The sequence below is a fragment of the Salminus brasiliensis genome, chromosome 3 (assembly GCF_030463535.1).
Source record: "Salminus brasiliensis chromosome 3, fSalBra1.hap2, whole genome shotgun sequence".
NCBI classification, from domain to species: domain Eukaryota; kingdom Metazoa; phylum Chordata; class Actinopteri; order Characiformes; family Bryconidae; genus Salminus; species Salminus brasiliensis.
This window is the reverse complement of record NC_132880.1, coordinates 11192347-11218417: the sequence shown is the minus strand read 5'-3', so window position 1 is coordinate 11218417 and position 26071 is coordinate 11192347. Positions and strand designations below refer to the sequence as shown.

The 26071-nt window shown below is 36.1% G+C and overlaps 1 protein-coding gene across 1 annotated transcript; it reads left to right on the top strand.

Annotated features, from left to right (window-relative positions):
* Nucleotides 1–6026: 6026 nt before the first annotated feature.
* On the top strand, nucleotides 6027–25142 carry oprd1a (opioid receptor, delta 1a). The gene is made up of 3 exons (XM_072675434.1): nucleotides 6027–6526; nucleotides 19623–19978; nucleotides 21399–25142. The coding sequence occupies exons 1-3, from the start codon at nucleotides 6282–6284 to the stop codon at nucleotides 21926–21928; spliced, it is 1131 nt and encodes a 376-aa protein (XP_072531535.1). The 5' UTR covers nucleotides 6027–6281; the 3' UTR covers nucleotides 21929–25142.
* The last annotated feature ends 929 nt before the right edge of the window (nucleotides 25143–26071 follow it).

Genomic DNA, 26071 nt, shown 5'->3' with positions numbered 1-26071 from the left:
TATATATCACTGTTCATTATATATATATATCAGCATTCATTCATATATATCACTATATATATATATATATATATATATATATATATATATATCATTCGATATATTTTAGCGTTTATTCCATATATATCAGCGGTCATTCCATATATATCAGCATTCATTCAATACATATCAGCGTTCATTCACACTGACACACCCTCCTCAACTAAGCATCTTCACACATCACAGTTGGTATGTACCTGAAAAGCACCTGATTCTAATGTTAGACATAATGGAATACTGATTACTACTTGATTAGAATACTGTGATGCTGCTGGTTTCTCAATTCTTCTTCAAGAACAGGCTGAGTTGTATGTATTTGGCAAAACAGTGCCACCAGTGGAGCTTCTTGTATGTGTATCGTAATGTGTGGGGTAAACTTTAGTGTTACATACAATATTTAAGAGATATTGTTGGGGAAGCCACTGACATCTAAAAGAAGTGGCTGAGTTTTTTCCACATCCAGTCAGATAAGAGGTCTTGACATATGTCTGTCTTCATGTCATCGCAACAAATTAAAAAAATAACAATTATAGTGCATAAACCCATACACGTTATAATTGGACTTCAGAAAACGCAATACCAACAAAGATGGCTCCATGAAAACAAAGTGTGTATAATTACATGTCAGGTCTAATGTGCATATGGATCCATGATATACCTCATCTGCAGACATATACATGACTCATAATGTTTTAATGTCTACTTCTTTCCCTTTCTGTGCCTCTATTGTTTAAACACATACTCCTTTTCTTCCATTTCCTTCATTCCTCCCCATCCTTTCCTAAGCAGAGACAAAGAGGGCTGCCTGAGTCTTTGAACATTACCTAGACCCTTAGCAACAGTTGTCACATTACAGCATGGCAGTGAGCACTGGAAGCCCTGGCTGTCTGTTACTTTATAATGGAAGATGCTCTGCTCTCTTTCCCCATTCTTCTCAGCACCTCTCTCATACCTCTTTCATTCTCTCTCACCCTTACCTCTCCTCCCTCTCTCATTTCAGCCTTCTTTAGATCCCACCCCTCTTTGTCACCCTTGCTCTCTCCCTTTGTCTCTTTGCTTGTGGCTCGATCTAGATGATTGGGTTCTTGAGAGATGTCTTTCAATATGAGCCTGCCAATGAACCAAGGGAGAAGTGAGGCTAATCATCATTTGAAGTGATTCTCACCCTGAAAAAGCCAGAGGGAGCAAGAAAGGGAGAGATTGGGAGAGAGGGAGGTGGTATAAGTTAACAATTTGACTCTTCTAGAAGGCTATTTTAGAAATATTTAAGGAATTTTCAACCACTTCCTTGCAGAACATATCTAGTTCTGTGATATTTTCAGGCAGTCATTCTGCACAGTCATTCTCTTTGTTAAAGAAGGGTAACATTTATAAGATACATTTATAATATAAATTATTATATAATTATACATTTATAATTAATGGACCAGTAGAAATCCTTGATTAGGCATTTTTTTTTGCCTGTAGTCAATCATCTGCTCTCCAGACACATTATTTAGATCCTGAAAAGACGACATTTCCGGGAAAAATAGGATGTCTAGTCACCCCTAGTTAAAGCATTACCAGCACATTATGCCAGCACTGTGATGGCCGTTTCATAAGCTTCAGCTTGTTCTTCTTGCAGTAGTTCATGGTTGATTTTGAGGTAGTCTTTGGATTATTGTCCCATTGTAGAAGCCAGCCTCTTTAGATTCATTTTTTGACTGGCTGTATCATTTTTACTCTGAGAACATATAGATATTAATTGAATCCATCGTCCCATCTACTTGTGCAGTATTTCCTATGCTGCTGGTTTTCACACAACTCACAAACAATCAAGGCAAGATGACATTCAGAAGACGAAGAAAACGCCTTGAAGAAAACTCTTTGTATGCTGGTAAGACAAATCAAAGCCCCATATTACAAAACCTACATGTAAGTTTAGCTGAGTCAAGAGAATAGTGCACCATTCCACTGTGCAGGATTGCTTGCACAAACATAATCTTACAGAGGCCAGATCCAGATCCTTACAGGCCAGATATGTTTTGGACACAAGTGCTGTGGACTAATGAAAAGTTAAATTAAAGAGCCACAATCAATTCAAGACATTTTTTTGTCAATTTCTTTCAATAATTACGCAATTGTGATTATGTAAAAAAACAGTGGTATTTATATGACCTTAACTGTGGCCCTGTGTTTTCACCAGCATCTGTCTGAGCTACTAAATTTTTTTCCTGCCATCCTGACTGAGCATCACCAATTAGGTTAATTGCCAAACACACACACCCTAACGTTTAGGGTCACCACCAGTATAATAACCTACAAAATCTTTCCTCACTTAATAAGAAAATGCACTGTCCCTGAATGAATTAGTATGTGACACGATTTTGAGCACACAGCTGCTGGCTGGTGTCTCTCACTCAGCCTATGTTTACATTTAGTTGACAGAACTTTGGCGCTCTGTTTATCTCACTGCACAGCATTCTTATTCCCCTCCCCAGGGGGAAGGGCCAGAGCAGTCCAGGTACCTTGTTTGTTAGTTTCCACCGGGCTGTTCAGGTCCCAAACTGGTCCACAGTTCATTTTCCTTTACTTTTCACCATATTTTCCATTCCTGAATCCTATTTCAGCATGGAGGTGGAAGGTATATGATCCGCAGCCCCACCAACACATCACGCTTTTCCAGACAATGGAGGAAGCCTGTGGTGACATTGATGAGGGAGCGTGCCAGGTGGATACGTCACTCCAGACGGTACTTTCTTGCTGGCTGGCCAGAGAGAACATTGTGATGTAGATGAGGTGTTGTGGCCAGACCCAGACAGAATACAAGATGCATCCTATTCCCCCCCTTTTTTCATTGAGTTAGAGGCCTATTATATTGTTGTGTTTTGTAATGTGTTACAGTATATACAGCATGTGTGTTCATGCCCAAAAAATAAACATTACCCCTGTTACTGTGCTTAACTCTATAGTGGTTATGTACTAGTTATCCAAAGATAGCCTGTATATCTGTGGAAATATATGTACATAAATATATATGATTATTATGACAGACCATCACACTGAACACTCAAAAACACAAGCTAGTAGTGTTTTCAGTTTACTCCATCAGTGTGTAGTGATGGTGTAGAAAAAGCTGTTGATTGCCTATGTGTATGTAGAGTTTGAATTTAAAAATACCATTCTGGCAAGAGTTGATAGAACTTTGGGTGAAGTGTTTGCTTTGTCCAGAAGTGTAAGACACTTTAATACACTATTGTGTATGTGGCTTGGGCAGATGTGTTTTAAGTTTGGACAAAAGAAGAGAAAGTTCCAGAAATATATGAGTCATTTAAATCTGTTGTGTAAATATAAATTCAGCCTCTGCAATTAACCCATCCATGGCATGGGTTAATTGTTTTAGACAACAAACAAGTTCCCTGTACTAAAAAAATTATTATAGGTTAGTTTGTGTGTGTGTGTGTGTGTGTGTGTGTGTGTGTGTGTGTGTGTGTGTGTGTGTCTGTGTGTGTGTGTGAAAATGTGAATAAAAATCCTTTGCATACTTGATTTTAGGTATAAAAGAAGATATAATATTTGTGTTCAGTGGTGTTACTAAAAGCTGTATGTGTGGTGATCAGATTATATAATACATATAAATAGGTTGAATGCATACTGGATTGGACATAGATCATATCTTATGTTCAGAGCTGACTTGGGCCATGAAATAAATTCAGACAAACTACTATTGCAGGATTATAACAATAAATAATAGAATTGCAATATGACTTGGCCTTTTGTTTGCAGGCGCCTACCACCTGTTCTGTTCTATTCCATCATCCACCCTCTAAGGGGCTGTTCAATACTTCTTTAATAAAAGCAAGGGTTCTTTATTGAATACAACAACTCAAAGAACGATTTTAATGCTTAAATGGTTCTTTACCTCAGTAAAGGATTCTTAATGTACAAAGAAAATGTCTTATATAGGTTCTTTTTTTAAGAATCTTTAAAAATGCTTTTATATAGCACTACTGCTGTCAAAGGACACTGTTTTGGTTCTACATAGAATCTGTTTTGAGTGTAGCAAAGACACATTTAACCACACATACAACCATTAGAACCCATAAAATAAGAGGCTATAAAGATAACTAATATGATTTACTTTTAAGAGAACAGGTGGAAGGGCAAACAAAGGCACAAATTGCTCACACAGTAAGGCAGGGATAAAATGCTTTTAACACTTATTGTCTAACTTAATGATGAACATGCAGACAGCTTTGTGGTGTTTTATTTTCTAGTAATTCCTCTTATCCATATTCATTTCACCTGCACAATCTTTAGCCCTTAATGGTCGTTATTGCTATTTCATTCCTGTTTGCTTTGTAACTCCATTAACGCAAGATATTTCTTCCCTTTTGGTGCTTCTCTTTCAGTTTCAAATATACAATCAATCCTGTTTAATATCAGGTATGCTGTGCTACACCACTAAGAGTAGTTTGGACAAGACTTCTAACACTACACTGGCCCACCTCTGTAATATGAGTACCTTCTGGATAAGAGCGTTGGCTGAATGCCACAAAAGTAAATGTTTAAAAGGTAATAGCATAAGCCAGCTATGTATGTCCAGTTCATATTTTAATAGGAAAACTTACTTGTTCATCTTCACAAAATTGAACATTTTACTCTGTATTGCACAGTGTTGCCTTAGGGCAACAGCGACAAAGGTCAATAATGAAGGGTGAAAACAGTTCAAAAGTCCACACCAAACATGTACATAGTCATGATATTTGTTAGGAGATATTAAGAAACATCTTTCTGTGCAGCCTCCAGATGACACACATTTCTGCACCAGACAGTTTACCTCAGAAACGCATTTTTGTTTTAGAATTTTACATGCATCCTAAACATGATATATTATAAGGAATCATTTAGATCTGCATGTCTAGAAGCAACATTGTCTTCTGGAGGAATAACAGACTTCATCTGTCCCACATTTCAAAAAACTTACTTGCACAGTGGCACAGGTATGCAAGCCAATCAAAGCATTTTGAGCATGTCTGAGTGAAAACAGCTTTGTTGTGTTCATTGTCTATTTACATATTAAAGTGTAACGATAACAGTTATCAAAGTGATTATCAGCTTTCGACATTTTCAGTCCATTTAAAAGAAGATCCAGACACATGTGATTTTACAAATCTAAATAACACGCTTACCTGCTAAAAACAAAAAACAAAAAAAGAAGCTAAATATTTTTCCATGTGAATTACTTCCAGAGACTCCCATGTATTAGATATGCATATTTTAAGCAGAATAAATACTTAAATATGTCAATAAAGTATGATGTTTACAGCTCATGTTCTATTGTGTTATGCACATGTTTTAATAAATGAAATAAGTATCACATATATCCAGGGTTTGGTCATCAGAGGCTGTAAATAGGATTATTGAGCTTTTGTGATTTTAATTGTGTAGGAAAGATTTAACATCACATGGGGATATGATGGAGAAAATAAAATGTAATTAAAATTCAAATTATGTAATATTGTGTAATATGTGTCAGTTTCTGCTTTTAATGCGTTTAAAAATTGGAATCACAAGTGGGACCATGAATAAACAAATGTACATTTGCTCATTACATTTAGCATGAATGTTGTATTGATGTTTTCTTTTCCTAATGCTAAATTGTAATATATGTATATATATATATATATATATATATATATATATATATATATATATATATATATATATATATATATTTACTAACAGAAAGTCTTCTGTGTGCAAAATGTCTTTGGTTGAGACACTAAGCCACGTCATTTTCGTATTACACGAGATGATGTGAAGTAGAGCGTATATGCCGCTTTCCAGTCTATGCACGCCTGATTGACTGACTGATCTCGCTCTCTCTCTCTCTCTCTCTCTCTCTCTCTCTCTCTCGCTCTCTCTCTCTCTCTCTCTCTCTCTCTCTCTCTCTCTCGCTCTCTCTCTCTCTTTCTCTGCCAATAAGACTGAGGCAGCAAGGGGCGTGTGAGTCAAAGGAACAGATGCACTGCTCATTCGGTCACAGCGCATGTAGCAAGACCACATGCTCCAAATTGAGAAGGTTTCTCAGTGCCTTGTCAGTTTGCGTTTACGGAGCGTGTTTTCTGAAGGGTGGATTGGATTGATGTTTTTAATCCCATTTGAAGAGAATCTAAAGCTCTCAAAACTGTGAGAGTTCCGCTCGGCGAGCGCGTAACTTTTCAGCACCACAGCGGAGAGAACAGCGACCACCGGGGAGCATGGAGCCGTCCACGGCACCCGGTCTGGGTGCAGACCTGCCTGACCTGTACTCCGTGATCCCGTTCAATGTGACGTTCCCGGACGACGTGATGGGCTTTGTCCCCGACGGACGCAACTACACCGAGTCCAACCCCGCGAAAAGCCCGGCTGGGATCATAATTGCCATCTCCATCACTGCACTCTACTCCGTGATCTGCGTTGTGGGACTTCTGGGCAATATCCTTGTGATGTACGGAGTGGTGAGGTAAGCTCTCCAGCACAATTACACAGTGTGGAAGAAGAGGAGAGTGCACCTTCTTCATGTTTCATGCTTTTCTGAATTCATTTTACTAGTCAAACTGTTTGTCACCAAAATACCTTTTGACAATTAATTATTATTATTATTATTATTATTATTATTATTATTATTATTATTATTATTATAATTATTATTATTAATATTATTTGTAGTAGTAGTAGTAGTAATTAATGAATTCCCATTTCATGCCATGTTATAAGCACTGTTTGAGCCTAGAGTGACACTAAATCAAATCAAATTTATTTGTACTGTGCTTTTTACAACTGGTGTTGTCACAAAGCAGCTTTACACAATCAGTAATCAGTAAAAAGACCATAAAACCAAGGGGGGAGAAACCAAAACTCACAAGGGGGACAAGGCAAGGGGCACTCGTCCTTCTCTGGTCTGAACAATTTATAAATGATTGATAAAAGTCACTAAACCACCGCATAAGACTGTTCTCCTGCTCAGGTGTGCAACGTAATCTTAATATCATGATATAACAATAATCATATAAATCATGGTATAGTATAACATTGGCAATATTAGTAGTGGCAGATAGTTAAGAGTCCATTTAGATTTTAACCTTAGGCAAGTATCTGTGGCAGGAGGGTGTGCAGCTGACACAGGTAGTGGGGGAGCCTGGTGGTTGGATTGGTGGGTGGCAGCTGGTCTGATGCAGGCAAAGGGGATCTCAGCGGTCAGTCTTCAGGTCGGGCAGCCATTTACTCGGAGAAGGTAAAGAGAAAAAGTTAGTTTTGAATGAATTTATGGAGAGCAGAGAATGTTAAGCAGTATTAGTTTATATAGAATCTACAGGTCTGACTATAACAGCCTAATTAAAAGAAGAGAGCCAAAGGGAGGCAGAGCCATGGGAGCACCCTTAAACACTGGCGTTAATCCACTCTACCATCCACAAATCTGAGTGATCGCGTCCAAATGGCAGGAAACCAAGGGGAAATATTAATTGCATTAATTTAGAGAACTGTTTAAAACTGTTTTACTTTTTTCACTGGCACTGGCACCCTCATTGTTCTTAGTCAATGTTTTTTTCTGTGCTGTCATGGTTCTTCACAAGGGCTCTATAATAAAAGTGTTTCTATGCAGAAGCATGGGAGCTTAAATAATCATTTAGGTTTAAAGGCTTGATTAAATGGTTATTTTTCATGATAGAAAGCTTATTGTGTATGTTTTTGAAAGAACCATTTAAAAAAAAATAGTTGTTGTTAAAATCCACTTTAACTTGTTTTACTACTGTGTAGAACCATCTTGATAAAAATGTATGAAAACATATTTAATATTTCTATACAGCACCAGTGCATTTCCTAAACAACCCTAGAAGAATCACCACTGTGCACTGAAATGTTTTGTTTTTATCATTTGTTGCCTGGTGTGTGTAAGAACTGTTTGGGAGAACATAGTGTGCTTGTGTGTACACCAGAGTACACAGGTCAGAGAAACACCAGTGATGCCATTGAGCTGAATACAATGGTCTAATTGCTCTATCACCTTCTTGCACCCCTCTATTTCTCTCTTCTTGTATTATTTACCAAACATTTTATGTAAGAGCACACCGGACACAGCAGGCCTTCAGGCTTTTTACTTTGCTCAGATTCTATCTGACAAGTATGCCACCGGGTGTGGGAGAGATGTCACCTCACAGGAATCTGTCAGGGGAGTCAAAAGAGAGAATTATAAATGTTTCTAAAATGAAGCCCTTCAGGGAGGTAAATTATATCTTGTAAAAGTAAACATACCAAAAGGATTTATTTGCAAATAAAAGGTCAAGTGTGTAGAATCTGTTTATGTATACATAATGTAAAGGTTCCACTGCAAATTAATGTTTTCTTAGAACCATATTACTGAGCCAAAAACCATTTAGGAAAGCTCTTTTTTAAGCCCAAATACTAGTTCTTTCGTTATTATGTCCGCTGTGTTTTTTTACGAGAACAGTGGGATTCATTATTATTAGAGCATAACTGCGAACAATTCTGTGGTTTAAAAACACATCATAAATATAATGTACACTTTTTTGTGAGAAAATTCTACATCAAGCTCTTTCATTATGTTTTAATGAGATGAAAATTTAGTTTTGCATGATATGAGCTTTTTACTTTAACCTACAGAAAACTACAGTGGCTACATAACTACATAACTACATAATATAACACACATTAACTATTATAACTATTATAACTACTACATATAACTATTCACATGGTTGCCAACTAAACCATTTGCTGTTCAAGAGTCACACTGTTCTCAATTCACGCCTTCACTTCTTACTTCTACTACTCTAAGAACTCTATCAAAAGTGAGTGGGCTTTCTTTGACCAGAGCAGTGAGAAAATGAATTGAAATTCTCAGGGTGTGAAACAGTGGCACTCTGTGGAGGTTCATCCCTCTTATGTACTAACTGGACTTCTGTTCACCCTTAACCCTATATTGTGTGAAGTGGACCTGATTGTTAAAATGTTTTTTTTTTTGTTTGCAGGGATCTTACCTTGAGGCAGCCCATATTAATAAAATGCATAAAAAGGCACCATTGAGATATGACAATAATATGCTGGGACAAAAAGAGTTTACATATAACATATAGTTATGCTGACACTTGTTTTAACTTCAACTCCGTATATTTTTTGCTTTTTGTTTTTATTAAATGAACTACTTAATAATCTAGGATACATTACAGAAGTATTGCTGAATAAACTTAATTAATAGTTATGCTGCTAAAATTAATAAAAAAAGATTGAAAGAAGGAGGGGTAAACTTGAAATGTAAAAAACATGAAAAATGCAAAGGTTTTGCAATTTAAGCAAATACATAGATAAAGAAGCAAGTTAAGCCAAATCCATTTAAAATCAACATTATCTATATAATTTAATGGATTTGGCTTAACTTTATTAAGTAGATTTATCTACGTATTTGCTTAAATACATAGTTCAGTATACTTAAATATATATGTGTATATATGTCTAATTTAGGTCAAGTCCCAAACAGAAAGGCAGAGAGGAGAGGAGAGGAGAGGCAAAGGCAGAGGCAGAGGCAGAGGCAGAGGCAGACAAGGGAAAGAGGGTGGGCCCAGTTGCACAAAATAAAAAAATGGCAAATGTCTCATAGCTAGTGCAGAAATTCATCATGGGGCACAAGGTTGAAAATTTTAATTTCATAGGACATTAGTTTGGGAAGAGGAAGGGCTTCAGACATGTTCTCCCTTTTAAAAATCAGTTGTGTCATAAATGCACAGTACATTTCGTGTTACGTTTCATGTTTTTTCCATGTTCTACTGTTAATTAATGAGAGGTTTAAGTCTGCAGAGTAATAGCATAGGTACTGTGCAGAAGATATTCCATTAAAAAGTAGCCACTGTACTTCATGGTCATGATGAGAGTAATTGATCTTCCTCCCTAGCAGCAAGGTGCTTTCACATGGACTTGTTTCAACTTTAATTAACATGCTAATTAAGTGCTAATTATTTACACTATGTGTTTTAGCCTAAGCAGTGCTTGTGCTTTTAAGCTAATGGATATGCTGTCAGCTAGAACTTCTATTCACTTTAACACCAAGACAGTCCACCATTACATAGCAATAGTTTAACAGGGTCTGGCTGAAACATGCTTTAATTATTAATGAATAAACTCAATTTCAACAGCCTTCTTCAAACAATCATGGCTGGTTCCTCACACAGGTTTTGACCATATATTGATATATTAACTAAGTACAATTAATTAAAACATGCTAAAGATGTACTAATCATGCTAAACTTTCCTGCAATAATTGAACCTGATACTAGCATTGCATCTTAAGGATTGTTGTTCAGTAGTTAGATGGAAAACATGTTTTTTTCTTAAATATATCAGAGCAAGGAATGCAAGTGTAGAACTGCAAATTATTCTCTGATGTTCACTGTGTAACAAAACACTGAAACATATACTAAAGGTTGCATCTGCACTCATTGTTATACCCTTTTAGCAATAATGAAGAATCATGAAGAACATGCAGTATTGCATTCGACCCCTTAAATATCTACAAAACTCTGACATATCTTTATATTCTCAAGTTAGTCCAATAATCATGACATCTAAAATCCCCAAAAGATATGACAGCAATAAAACATCACAGTTTGGTGCACACAGTTCGCACTTGTGGGTATTGTGGGAACTGTAGTGCTTTAAAAGTATTGCTATAGTATAGCTGTAGTCTTGTTTGAGACTCATGTTAATTTTGATCTCTCTTTATTCTTTATTTCTCGCTGTTCTAATCATTGGATTTTATGCAACCAATAATAAACAAGTATTTCACTGAAATTACTAATTATAAATTGCATAATTAGCACACCACAGGCAGTATGGTCTCCTTGGTAAGTGGTACATTTTTTAATGTTGAAACATGCTAAAATATACATGCAATCTGACATGTCTGATCATACATCACATAGGTGAAATAATTAATAATAAATAAGTCAGCATGTACAGGACATACATTGGATTGAAATTACATTACTCTCAGACCCATCATGCAACAATAAACATCTAATATTTAAATAAACCTTAAACATTAAATAACATTAAGCATAGAAATGGTATTTTACGCATGTGTAAGACTGTAAGAGTTTAAGTGTATAAATGTCCCTGACATTGACATCAGAAGTAAAGTGGCATATGCAGCAATGTACTTTTACAGCAAGATTTCACCATATGCAACTTTGATGAATACGAAGAGCTGGGCTGAACAGTGTATGGGATGTGGTATCATAGTCAGCTTCTGAATATGTTTGTAAGCAGGCTGAGTATTGCCTATCCTCCTGTAGGTAATGCTTGATGGAGCACAAGCACAAACACATAACAATTTAGAGATAAGTTCAGTGCTACAACTCCAAGTAATCTAAAGCTTGCTGAAACTGTGGCTATCTAAATTCAATTTTCTAAGCTTTAAAGAGAGATGAGAGCTAGCAGGGTACACTGAGACCAGGCAGGGGATAACGAACATAATATGGCCTTTTTTTGTATGTTCTTGAGTTATTCATTATTTTTCATCTATATTGTTTTCTTTATGGCTGTCGGCAAAAGATTCATATTAGCAGTAGATGTTATATTGATTGATAACAGCAAGCACTATACATGCTACACATGCTGCCTGCTGTTAAATGTGCTATTTATGTTTGTATACTAGAAGTGTTTAGTGTAACATGCAAAGTACTGCATAGAAAATACATTCTATGTTTGAACTCTGCTGTAGGGAAACATAACCCATCTTATAATGCACACTGATAATGATAAGAGCACCATATGGAGCAGTAAAGAAATATATTCCATGTAACCATATTTAACAACAACCAAAACATTTGTTGTACTGCAGAAATTAAGATCAATTTTGGAAGTCTTTGCATATTTTTAATTGAACACAGACCTTGTAAACCTGATTCTTTAAAATCATGTTGCTTTGATATCTGTATCCAGTTCTACATAACATAGTAGTGCACATACATACACTGGTATGAACATAGATCTCATATTCAGGGATTAAATAGGTACAGAGTTTACATTGGCTTTATGTGAACAGCAAGTAATATATGATTTGATATTACATTGATATAATGATATAAAACATTAAATAGCTTGAAATACAGCCTCTTAAGTATAATAAACCAGAAGGATCAAGTGCAAGACAAAGAAAGTTACCTAAACCAACCCATTTAAAGACCTATTTTATGTAAAACGAGTATTTTTGTAATGCAGTTCATAGACAATAGTTACACTGTCAATTGGTGATGTAAAAATTAATTATGACTATTTTTAGTGCTCACACAAACACCATACATGGACCTCAGATTACAATAAAATAGAAAAGAATACATAGATTGTGTCTACAAGAAGCCTAGACAAAAAGAAATGCACTTCTAGGTTGACCTGATACAATTGTTCTGTTATATATTATTGTTTTCCATTCTTTCTGGCTATAAATACACTCAGCAACCACTTTAGGAACATCTGTACACCTACTCATTCATTTGTGCAATGCCTAAAATCATGCAGATAAGGACAAGCAGGTTCAGGTTCACATAAAAATGTGACCTCTTGAGTATTATAGTGGCCTCATGAGTAACTGCTGATCTTCTTGAATTTCATGCAAAACAATCTCTGGAGTTTTCTCAATATGGTGTCAAAAGGAAAAAAAAACATCAAATAAGTGGTTTTGCAGAGAGAAGCACGTATTAAAAGAGAGAGGTCTACAGGGAATGGCCAGACTGGTTTGTGCAGACAGAAAGACTATAGTAACTCAGATAACCACTGAAACAATTGTGGTGAGCAGAAAAGCATTTCACAAAACATGTAGACCTTGAGCCAGATGGGCTACACGAGCAGAAGACTATGCTGTCACCACGTCTGTCAACCAAGAAAGAAAACTCATGCTGCAGTACTCACCAAAACTGGACAGTGATACATAGTTCAGAGCCTAGTCTGAAGAATTTTGATTATTGTTAATGCACACAGATGGTAGGTTGAGAACTTGTTTTCAGTAATATGAATTGAGCATAATTACAACATCTTGTGGAATTCTTGCTAAAAAGACGCTGTTTTAAGAGCAAAGAGAGGTCACACCCAGTATTCACATTGTGTTAGTGCTCAGTGAGTGTATATGCTTCTGCAAAACATTATAAAAAAATTATCTCCCTTTAGAACACATGAATATTTATTCATTCATTTATATTTTAAAGTTCCATAGAGCTGTTTTCGAAGTGATCAGGCTGACTGTACAGTTTAAACTTTTCCTTTGCACGTTGAGCAAACTTCAGAGCAGTCTGCACTGAACTGGGTGATTTTGTAATCATGTTACCAAACCTAAAAAAGAGTCCTTAGACTGATTAATGAGCTGAGCCTGAGCCTGTACTTTGTCACTAAGAAACACACTACAGAAAGCCCTGATCAATGGTTTTCTCCATCCAGAAAATTAGACTTCCTGGAATAAGAACCAGATTTCTCTGTGGAGGATGACTGTGAAGGGGAAATGAGTAAATTGCAATGCGTTCCCCTATGAGAACATGCTGTTTCTTCTAATTTAAAAGGCGCTTGAATATACACATGCTTAAAAGAAATACTAGGAAGGCACAGTTACCATGACTGCTGCTCATCATGCAAACTGCTTACTAGGGTTTAAATGATGCAGTAAAATAAACAACTGGAAAATGAAAGTTTATTGTATAGTAAAAAAAAAAGGTTTACACATGCCTAGTAACTTTCTAGAAAATCAGTAATATTAGTAACAAAAAGATTATGATGATAATGATAGGTATATAGACAGCAATGGTATGTTAGTGAATCTGCTTAATTGTTATGTCCATGAACAGTGGACATTGTAATCAAATGCTCAGACTTTTAATGTTGCATTTAAAACAGCATTATGTGAGAATTGGTGTTTATTTGCTCCTGGGCATCCCCAACAAGTAGGGAGAGTAATACAAATTGGTATAAAGTGGAGCATGATTGTGAAGCTGTCATTGTAACATAATATTTCTACATATTGTTGCTTTAAAGTGATCACACTGCATTGCCAATTTGGCCTCAACACAACTACTTTAGTTACTTTAGTCAAGCCACTTAAGCCACAGTATCTTTCAGAACTACTTCTGAAACCAAGTCTTAGTGGACATAGTAAAGTATGCTTGGGATAATTATTCTGTTAGAAGGTTCAATAATGCTTAAGCTTCAGCTTCCTCACATTGAATCCATCCTGCCCTCCACATGCTGCAGAGGCTGCCAGAGGAAGGAATCACTGAGCCACCGCCATGCTTTACCGTAGACAGGGTGTTATTTTCAGTGTATGTTTCATTCTTCCTCCTCCAGACATACCACTGATCCAAACATACCCTGAAACTGGAAGTTTTGTTTCATCGCTCTACACAAGTTTTGGGATTCTTTTCTGTGGAGCAATGAAACAAAGCTGAAACCTTTTGGCACTATGAATTAGTGGCATGTCTGGAGGAGTGGAGAAATGATAGCGGAGAGTCTATTCTCCTTTTTTATTTTTCCCATCATGTTTAGCTCCCACCCAAACCTGCACTGTGAGTGTTTTCTAATTAATTTGCAAGAGCTTATTAAAAGGTCAATTTTAATTGGCTTGTAGTGAGGTCATGTGTTAAAATGATGTGGGGGTCTGGAAACACAATTAGAGGTAAGAGACAGCACTAGCCCAACCCATGAACACCCAATGTTTTCATTTCCTTTATTTTAAGAGAATTGGGTACACAATATCTGATCTAATAGAAGGGCCACATGCATTCTGAAACAATTCCCAAGAAAAGATGGCTTCATAATGACAGTAGCTGAAGCTTGAGTTACATGGAGGCTATTATAAGAACCTGATTTGCCGGTGCTGCAAACTGTGTTCTACCTATTTATCTGATTTTGGATCTGAAACCAGCTTTGCTTAGCTAAGTAATCAACTAAATATATATGATTTATTTGTTATAAAAAGCAGCTGATTTTACTATACACATAAAGTACAGCACTTTACTGACAGACACAAATAAGCCTTTATAAAGAGTGCTAAGCTGGAAAGGTTGTTTTGTCAGAAATAATAGGAAATTATTGGAGGAAATGAGTGGATGTTGGTGACTTGAATGCACAAAAGGCTTCAAAAGACTAAGCGGTATGTTTGTTTATTAAGTGAGTTTGTGTTTATTAAGAGCTGCGTATGTTATGGACTGACTCAGAATGACATCCTGTGTTTCACAGCGTGACTTCTTTCTTACTCAGCAGTTTATGTGTGTGTGTGCCTGTTTTCCCCAAACCAGCATCACCCAAGTGTTCAAATCTACCATGCTTCTGTCAAATCTCACTGCCTTAACACCATCCATGGAAATGCTACTGACACATGCTACTTATGTCAGTAATAAGAAGATTAAGTTCAAGATTATATACTATAATTTATAACTAAATTCTAATCTACTGCATATTGTCATATAGCATACATCATGCATTGTTTGATCTTCCGCAGCTTATGAATGCTGCAACCACCAATGTACATGTGATGAGACAAATTGTGTGCAGTCTTGCTGGATTAAGTCAGCTTTTAGAATCATACCTGTCAGACATGATGTCACATTCTATCACTCATCATCTTGGCATAAGATGACAGCAGCGTCATCTAAGCCAGAGAGGCAAAATATCAGTAAGCACAAGACTTCTTCTTTGATGAGAGGCTTCACATTTCAGCTGTTAAACCATTTTTATTTATGTTTTCTGCAACTGTAAATGTTTTAAAAATGATTTTAGTATTCTGCAGTGTTTTGTGTTCTTTATGTTTTTTATGCCAGAGTAGCCGGACATAATTATTGAACCATGGATAAGATCTTGTTGCTTAGAGCGGGGCAGCAAAATACCAGAATGCCCATTGCTAACTGTAACAAGTTTTGACTTCTTGATGTCAAAATGTGCAAGAAAATGCTTAATTACAATGATAACCAATATGGATATATGAGCAACAGCTACTACAGTTTGATCATACAAGTCTACTACAACAGCTACTACAGTTTGATCATACAATTTGGATACTTACATGGAGATTTGAAATAAGATGTGTAAGCTTAGTATTCATGTTTTCTATAATGTTCCCCTAATGGACAGGGTACTAGTGGCCTAATCAAATCAAATCAAACCAAATAAAATCAAATTTATTTGTAAAGCGCTTTTTACAAGTGCTGTTGTCACAAAGCAGCTTTCAGAATCAGTAATTAGTAAAAGACGACATATCAACATCATAAAAAGACATGAAAGATCTAAGACCCCCAGTGAGCAAGCCATGATAGGCTTTATAAGAAAAGGCTTTTTGTCCCTTTTTTCCCTTCTCTTCCATAGAAGAATAGCTCTGAATCCTTGCTGAATCTGTACAGTCAATTGCACAACAGCTCTCATTTCTCAATTTGTTTTAGCTGCAAATACACTGAACACTAACGCTGCCACTCAGTCTGTCTTTTTGCCACTCATTAGATGTGGTTGTAGTGACTCCCTCCATGTGATGTCACATGCATACCCTCTATTGCTGCAAAGACTGCAGCAAAGCTCAAGAAAGAAGTGGGGCTTAGGCTGTCAAATAAGTGGAGTGAGTGCTTACACACACACAAACATACATAATATATAGTATTACAGAGATGTTAAGTTAATACATTTTTTGTTTCCACTTCAAGTAATAAATATAATGGCTTGCTGTATGAACAAAATGTAGCATGCAGGCTCCATTTTTCTAGCTAATGGTGAGAGAGCTACCAACGTTAGCATGATAATTAAAACAGTGGTTTGGTCAGTTTTCATTTTACTGTTGAATTACATGAAATCTCACTCCAGTACAGAACAGAACAGCCCATGAAAATAAAACATCACTTTGCGTCATGCTCTGCCACACACCCAGCATGAATCAGCGGGACTCAAGAAGCAGATTCATTCGATTCTGTCCTGAAGGACCGTAAAACAGAGTCTGACTCATGCACCAAGGGCTGATTCGGAAGAGACCTGAAATGTTTGTGTCACACAGCACAAATCTAAGCTCAATCACAGTTTTACGATTCTGATAAAATGGTGCTGACAAGCAAGTGTAGTTCAAGTAAGCCTGCAATAAACTAGAACCATGCACAGAGATAGATGGGGAAGGACAGACCTGGCCTCTGGTCTGTTTGTCTGTCTGTGTACATATTATATATATATATATATATATATATATATATATATATACATATATATATATATATATATATATATATATATATATATATATATATATATATATATACTGATAGCCTTAGCAACCAGAAGTAACCCTAACCCTAGTAACCCTAGTAACCTTTGTGACTTCTTTCTTACTCAGCAGTGTATGTGTGTGTGCCTGTTTTCCCCAAATCAGCATCGCCCAAGTGTTCAAATCTGCCATGCTTCTGTCAAATCTCACTGCCTTAACACCATCTAGTAACCTAGTAACCCTAACCTAAACATGTTTAATTCAGCATGACCCAATTAAATGCCATCAGTTTAAAAGCAGGACTTACAGAATTGTATACCATTTACTTCATGAACATTTCTATCAAAACTTTATCAAAAGCTTTATTTTAGCCCCAAAACATGAAGATTTTATATCATTGTAACCTTTTTGTATATGTTCAAAATACCCAACTCTCTTCTACCTAATTAAAATTTGTTTCACAATCAATCTAGTGGTCTTTTCAGAGTAATAAAGTATTAGGAGCAGACTTCAATTATTTATTATTTAATGGTTCATTTTGGTTTTATTTAAGGAAGAAAATGTATGTGTAATAACCAGTAACCAACATTGCTGTGAATTAACATTGTTACAGAATTTTATATATTTGTGCCACCTACAAATGGTTCTTCTATGGTATCACTACATATACAAAGATCATTAACTTTTTCTGTCACAATACGAATGCCTGTCTATTTTTATTCTTCTGTACAGTCACTCTCAGCAAGGAGAGCTGATCTTGGCCTCATTCCTTTTGCTAAACGTGCTTTATGAACATTTGCATAATTGCCATTTACTGAGGGGTAAAACAAAGGCCACATTGTCTAGCTCAAAATCATCTCCATCAAATGAGCTTTCCTTCCTAAACACAATTTAAGTTTTTGGTGCAGAGATCTGACATCAAAATCCTATTACAAAAAAAGCAACATGAAATCCATTCCACTGAATTATTGACACCCACCTGAGATTAAGAGGCCTTTCTACAATGTGACCTTATGGGCTCTTAATTTATGTGGTTGAATAGATGGAGCCAAATGTGCAACGTCAACAAGAATTTTCTATTCCTTCGGGAAATTAGAATGCTTTGATATTCTGTCCTAGCTCCCCCCTCCTGCTACAACATATCAAACCTTCCACAAATGTTTGGCCAGCCAGTCAAACAACAGCTTGCTACGGCAAAGGAAAATGCATTTTCTTTTTGTTGACTAAAGTCAAATAAAGCAGATTTAGCAGTGATTTCTGAATGTATTCTCTTAAACCCCCTTTGGAGAAAAGAGAAAGCCAGCATGAGCATTGAACTGAATTTCTGGGGACACATTTTTTACTACTAAAAGAAGGTTTAAAAAATCTTTTTTTACAAGTTTTGGCAGTGGCTCAAATGAGCATAAGGATTAACATAGTTGAGAAGAAGACAAATCACTTCTCTTCTTTCTATGATCACTGGAAAATTCAGCAGATTTAACATTGTGTTTTTAACACAGCTTAATACACCTTAGGGACAATGTGTTTAAATTGTGTTGACAAGGTTAAATTAACAAAATACACATTTTTCATAACCTGCAGTAAAAAAGATGACTCATTAAAAATATGTTTTAAGCATGAAACGTCCCTTGTTTGCACTCTCCATAATAATAGCTCGCACTCTCCATAATAAATTTGTGCTAACGAAAGCCAAAACGTAAATCTCAAGTTTGCCACATCAACTATATCACTGTCCACTGCCCTGGTGGGCATGACTAAATGTACAAACACAACTTAAAGTAAAAACATCAATTGATTCAATTGTTAACATTCTCACTCGTGTTTACAAATATGTTGTTTGAGATTCTTAAGAGAACCAAATGTGATTATTTTATCTTTTCTATGATTCTTTAATAAGAACAGTTGTTGGCATCATTATTTTTAAGAACTTGAAGTGCACTGCAAAAAAAATAATCATAGCAAGTAAAAACATATTTCTAAGTAATATTTTAAATTATGAGTTTGATGTTCATAATATTACAGCTGTCCTTATTTCCTGGCATAATATTATATGTATTTTTTATCTAGAATTTATCTTTAATTTGTAAAAAATGTGCTTGTTTATGACATGCAGATAATTTTGCTTCACAATCACTAGATAAAATTAAAATAAGTAATGAATGGTTAAAATGGGAAATACACTAAATAATATCATATACTACTAATAATATATATATATATATATATATATATATATATATGTTTTGTTTGTTTTTTTTTGCACTGTGAAGAATGTTTATTTCTATACTTGTAAATTAACAAAATATTTTCCTTATCCATTTGTTTTGTGCAGATATACCAAGATGAAAACTGCCACAAATATCTACATTTTCAACCTGGCTCTGGCCGATGCATTGGCAACCAGCACTCTTCCCTTCCAGAGTGCTAAATACCTGATGAATACCTGGCCATTTGGGGAACCCCTGTGCAAACTTGTCATAGCCATTGACTACTACAACATGTTCACAAGTATCTTCACCTTGACTATGATGAGCGTAGACCGTTACATTGCTGTGTGCCACCCTGTGAGGGCACTGGAGTTCCGAACACCTGTCAAGGCTAAGATCATCAATGTGTGCATTTGGATTCTCTCATCTGCCATTGGAGTACCCATAATGATCATGGCAGTCACCAAGGTGACAGAACAAGGTAAATATACATTTCTGAATTCATTTATCGGTGACATTTGATGTACAGTTTTGTGCAAAGTCAATGAACATACTTTCCAGTATTTAGTATCATTATTATTTCCAGTCAAAACAGTCATTCACTAAAAGTTATAAATTTTTCAGCAGATATTTTGAAGGGGATATATAAGATAATGCATATTCATAAGGAGTTAAATTATTATATGATACAACGAACATCGGTCCCCTAACAGGCTTTCAAGACCTGGTAAACCACCAAAACTGTACATAAGAGTAACCCCGGAACACTTGATGAACACTTAAACACTTAAATAAAGTGTCTATGTGTGGTATGAATTTACACTATATGGACAGAAGTATTGGGACACCTGCTCATTCATTGTTAACATGAAATCAAGGGTATTGAAAATTATTTTATTCTACTTTTGTGTATCCAGATGTCTCTACTATTCACTAAAGACTTCAGCTAGATGTTGGAGCATTGCTGTGAGGATTTAATTGCATTTAGTGGACTTGATTGTATTCAGAGTGTAAGTAAGTTCAGGATGTTGGATATACACCACCCCACTTGATCCTAAACTCTCTAACTCATCCTAAAAGTATTGGCTGGAGCACCATAATTCCAAAGAATACAGGCTCACTGCTTCATAGCTCAATTCTGGGGGGCTTTATACCTCTTTAGACCATGTCTGGCATAAGGCATGGTGCCAATAGGTTCATGTTTATCTGCGCCAGAGAGTCCAGTGAGTATTGTCAATACTTTACACCCAGGGACTAGACAAGCTGTTTGTGACAATTTGCACATCTGTGTCAGCAATGTGAACTTGTAGTAGCTGAATGCATTAATTGGCACGGGTGTCCACAAACATTTAGACATATGGTGTAAATAAAGTCTGGAATTCTCTAGTTATCAAGTGTTGCTGGCTTTACTCTTTTTCACAATTTATGTTTTTACCAAGCACCTTGTTGGACAGTGACATTGCACCAGCTCACTTTTTTCAAGACCACCAGACAAATAACACTTGCAGGTGGAGTTCACCCTAAATTACATCTGTCCCCTTGTTACATAGATGTGATATGGATGTTAAAAACCAATCAATATATTAATTAATATAATATAATTTAATATAATTAAATGGATTCATGTATTCATGTACGCTAATTCATGTTGCCTCAGATTCCTCAAATATATTTTTAAACATAAAGTTTATGTGTTTCCATTATGACTCCAATTTGTGGTTTATAATTTAAAGGAACTGGGAGACAAAGTCAAGACAAAGTCCTTTTATATGATGTAATGTAATGAATGAAGTGTGATGTTTGACTTTCGCACTGTGTAAACAAGTTTTGACTGAGCAGATAATTTGCAGTAAAATTAGGACAACAAAGCAGAGGATTGAGAGATTACATTTGTATTCCAGGGAAGACAGTCTGCACACTGAAGTTTCCGGATCCTGACTGGTACTGGGACACGGTGACTAAGATCTGTGTGTTCATCTTTGCCTTTGTGGTGCCAGTCCTTGTCATTACCATTTGCTATGGGCTGATGATCCTTCGCCTACGGAGTGTTCGTCTTCTCTCTGGTTCCAAGGAGAAAGACAGGAACATGCGTCGCATCACACGCATGGTCCTGGTGGTGGTGGCGGCCTTTATCATCTGCTGGACACCCATTCATATCTTCATCATCATCAAAACCCTGGTGGAGGTGGATCAAAGGAATCCCTTTGTCATTGCTAGCTGGCATCTGTGCATTGCCCTTGGTTACACCAACAGCAGCCTCAACCCTGTCCTGTATGCTTTCCTTGATGAGAACTTCAAGAGATGCTTCAGGGAGTTCTGCCTGCCATTCCGGACCAGGGTAGACCAAAACAGTCTCTCCAGAGCCAGAAACGCCACCCGGGAACCAGTGTCAGTTTGCGCTCCATCCGACACAGGGAAGAAGCCAGTATGACTAGGCCTGGAGCGGATCCCACGTGGGTCCCGCTCAAGGAGGGTCCAGCAGGATTTGCAGTCCGAAGTCACCCAGATCTCCACCACTGAATTCTAAAATCCCGTTCATTACTCAAAGAGGAGTGTCCATTAACACACCTGAGGACAAGTAACCTGGCCCATATCTAACCAGACGTGTACAATATCACAACTGTCATGAACTGAGAGGTTGAGCTGTTAATTATGTCCTTATGGGAGGGGAAAACATGGACAGAAAAATCTATGGATAGATCTTTTTTGCATCGGCCAATGGACTAGGGGTTCAGGGAGCATATTTACATTGAAATCATATGGCTACATGAAGGAGAGTGGATTGCGAGGCAGCTTTTAATCACAGGCAGATCAAAACCAGCACAAGCCACAGATGACTAACGATGCCTCATTAGGGAAATTCCTGCTGTGCCATATTTTTGTGCTTTTTATGTATGGCAATGGCTTGAAGACATCAAACTAGGTCAAATTCCAGATAGTTCAAACTGTGTGGAACTGAGGGACTGTGGCTTCTGCGATCAAGGTGGACATTCAGTATTTGTGCTCTCAACAGTCTCTCGAAGACGGCGTACTAGCAGTTTAAATTGTCGAAGACTTTTTTGCAGGTCCTACAAAACCATGAAAACAACATGACAAGCTGTTATTTGGATCAAAAAGGAGCCATCTCTAATATGAACAGAGAATATTGTACTGTGACAAGAGCTCGATAGCTGCAGGCAAACTAATATCTGACATGTTGATGGAAGCTTCTTTGTGATGACAAAAACACATGATACTATTAAGCTGTGCATCAACTGTCACAACAACACTACGTCATGCCTGCACTGACTGCCTTCTTGCTCTTTCAGTGTAAATATGATTCATTTTCATTGACGTAGACCATACTAGTCTATTCATGATTTTCTCCTCTGAAAGTCAAGACTTTTAATGCTTTCTGATTTATGAAAAAACATAATTACATGATTGTAACTGGAATTTGAAACAAGGATGCGAACATGAACTAACTATGGCAGCCAAATGGAACTTGTGAACTATGATCACAAACACTGTTGTATCTCAATGGAACTGTTTGAAATGCTTTTGAGTTGGAGAGGAGATTCTCACGGCATGGAAATTTTACAGACTGAACTGGAAATTCCACAAACACAAATCGATTATGTACCACAAATGAATGAAGTTGGACAGTTAAGTGAAAGTTTGGTTGATGATTGTGTGGATGATTGTTTGTAAAGTCCACATTCATGCTTCTCAAAATGTCAAATTGCCAAACCTGCAGTGTATTTCATGTGACATTTACAGTTGCAATCCAAATCACCTCCATTGCAAATTAGGTTTATTAGCAATGTGTTTTTACAAATGAACACTTTCAATAAAGTGATGACACTAAATGTTTTGCAGTGAAACACCATCATCTTACAGACTTTCCTGAATTATTATAAACACTTTCAGTGCTCAAAGTTCTATGGCAAAATTAACTAAATTATCTGCCAAACTCAATCTGTGGTAGCATGAGAGCAAGCACTGGCACACAGCCAGCACAGTCACACAAATGATAACTTACCTACAACACTAAGGCCAGTCAGGTAACCATTACATAAAACATACAAGGGCACCTAAGAGAAGGTAGCCCTGAGGAAACTGTATTACACTGAAGGTGTAAGTGATTGGAGTACACACTCTGTTTATTAATGAATGGTGATAGGAGCTAATGGGAAAGATGTATATGTTTGCTGCAGAACCTTTAGTGTTTTGTTCAATCGTAATAATTCAGGGATAATCTGTAAAATAATGGAGTTTATCTGTATAAACTTTCATTAAACATTTGTAAATGTATTGTTTTTTCACTAAATTGCAATTAGGATATTTGACTTAATTTGATGTTTTTTGTTTAGCAGCCATTACTTCTAGTCATTTGTTTTCAGCGTACACATAAATAAAAACTAAAGCAATGTACCATAGAATTACAAAGAAAAAAATAATTAATTGTTAGTATGGAAAACAAACCCTTATATTATTTTGTGCATGTTTAATTATTATATCTCAATTGTACATACCTTTGATTTTAATTTAAGAAAACAGAAAATACTGAAGTATGGAATAAAGAATAAAGTATTTGTTCTGTAAAAGATATTACATTTGTATAAAAATGCAATTTGTAATTATTGGCATAATACTTAAAATAACAATTGGGTTGCTAATTTACAGAGAATTTCTGTAATTGTAACTAATTTGTAGTGAGGGTTAAATAAAACCAGACATTTGATGGAGTGTAAATAATATTACTTTAAAAAAACAAAAACAAAAAAAAAACAAACAAAAACAGATAATTCAGAGAAAAGGGTACCACATCTCTGTCCATGACTTTCTACAGAAGTGAATGTAAAGTGCCTAGCACAAAAAACACAAACAAAAACAAACATTTCCAGAAAAATGATATTGTGTTTAGTTATTTCGTTGCTTGTGTGGCAGTTAATAATTAAAGTTGTTAGCAAAATGGTCTTCTGGTCCTCTGGAAATAGCTTTCGGATTCCTAGAATAGTGACTTTTCATCAGGGGTGGAAAAGATACAAAGAATTTATACATGATTATAAATATATAAGTGAATATATTCAAAATAAACAAACAGACAAATAAATTAATAAATAAATGAACAGATAAACAAATAAATGACCAATACCAGAATCATTCTCAGAAAATATGTTGAGCTGTAGACTGGGGATCAGGAGTTCTCGAGCCCTGCCGCTTTGCCATCTGTGGCTGGGGTCTGAGAGAGCATAAAGGTCTTTCAAGGTGGGCAGATGGCGGCCTTCTGCCTCGTTACTTTTAAGATGTTGGCCAACACAGGTGTCTGTTAGCTGGTGAGGGAGCTAGGGACACCCTGCTTTCCTTTCCTTTCCTAGCATGCCCAGCAACGCTACATCAGCAGTGGCTCTAAAAGTGGTGTCTGACCTCCCACTTATCGGAGGAGACGTGTTAAGTCCTTACCCTTGTAGTGTCACGGGCATTACTAGTGCCGGGGGGAGTTATGTATGGGTCTGTTAAATAAAAAAATAAAAAGCAGTTAATTAGAGATCTCACAGATATTCCAAACTGCTATTTGATTATGTATTTATGTATTATGTATTATGTATACATAATACATTATTATTTATAACATGAGTTTCCTTAAGGACCACTGTCACACACACTGATCAAGTATTATAAATAAAAAAATCTTAATTTATATATATCATTTATATATATATATATATATATATATATATATATATATATATATATATATATAAATGATATATATATATATATATATATATATATATATATATATATATATATATATATATATAAATGATATATATAAATTAAGATTTTTTTATTTATAATACTTGATCAGTGTGTGTGACAGTGGTCCTTAAGGAAACTCATGCATTCCAGATTTGTACACCATATGCAACAAATAAAGATACATTAAAAGATCAGATTTGAGGACTAATTTGAAAATTTAGGTCAAATTTAGGTCACCCAGACTACCAAGTCTGTGAATCTGACAAATGAACAGTCTTGATCCTTGCACAAATTAGCGTTAATTTTATTTTACATTTATGTAGAATTGACTAGATGTGTTGGACACAATAATCTGAGGGGGAGGTTTGTAACAGAGGCATTTTGAAGTCTAAATAAAATTTTAACTGCCCACACACAGTTTGTGTTTTCTTCATAGAAAAGCACTGGAGCAACCACATATAAGCCTTAGGTCACCATGGTCAATACTTGACTGTGGAGGAGTGGAACTGTGCTTTTTGGATTAATGGATCTCCACCAATACCTTTGGGATAGTTTAAGAGCAAGAACTAATCATCCAGCATCAGTACCTGGCATGACTAATGTGCTTTTGCCTGAATGCAATCAAATCAAGACAAGAACTGTCAGGAACAGCCTCTATTCCCCCTACTCCATATTAATACCCTTGATTTCAAAATAAATGCTTGATGAGAAGGGATATATATATGCTTTCCTACAAATCACAGTATGTTGTATTTTCCATTCCTACATTTGATGCATTGAGCTGTTGTATTACTTGTGATTTTGTTGCATAGAATAGAAAGCTGAAATG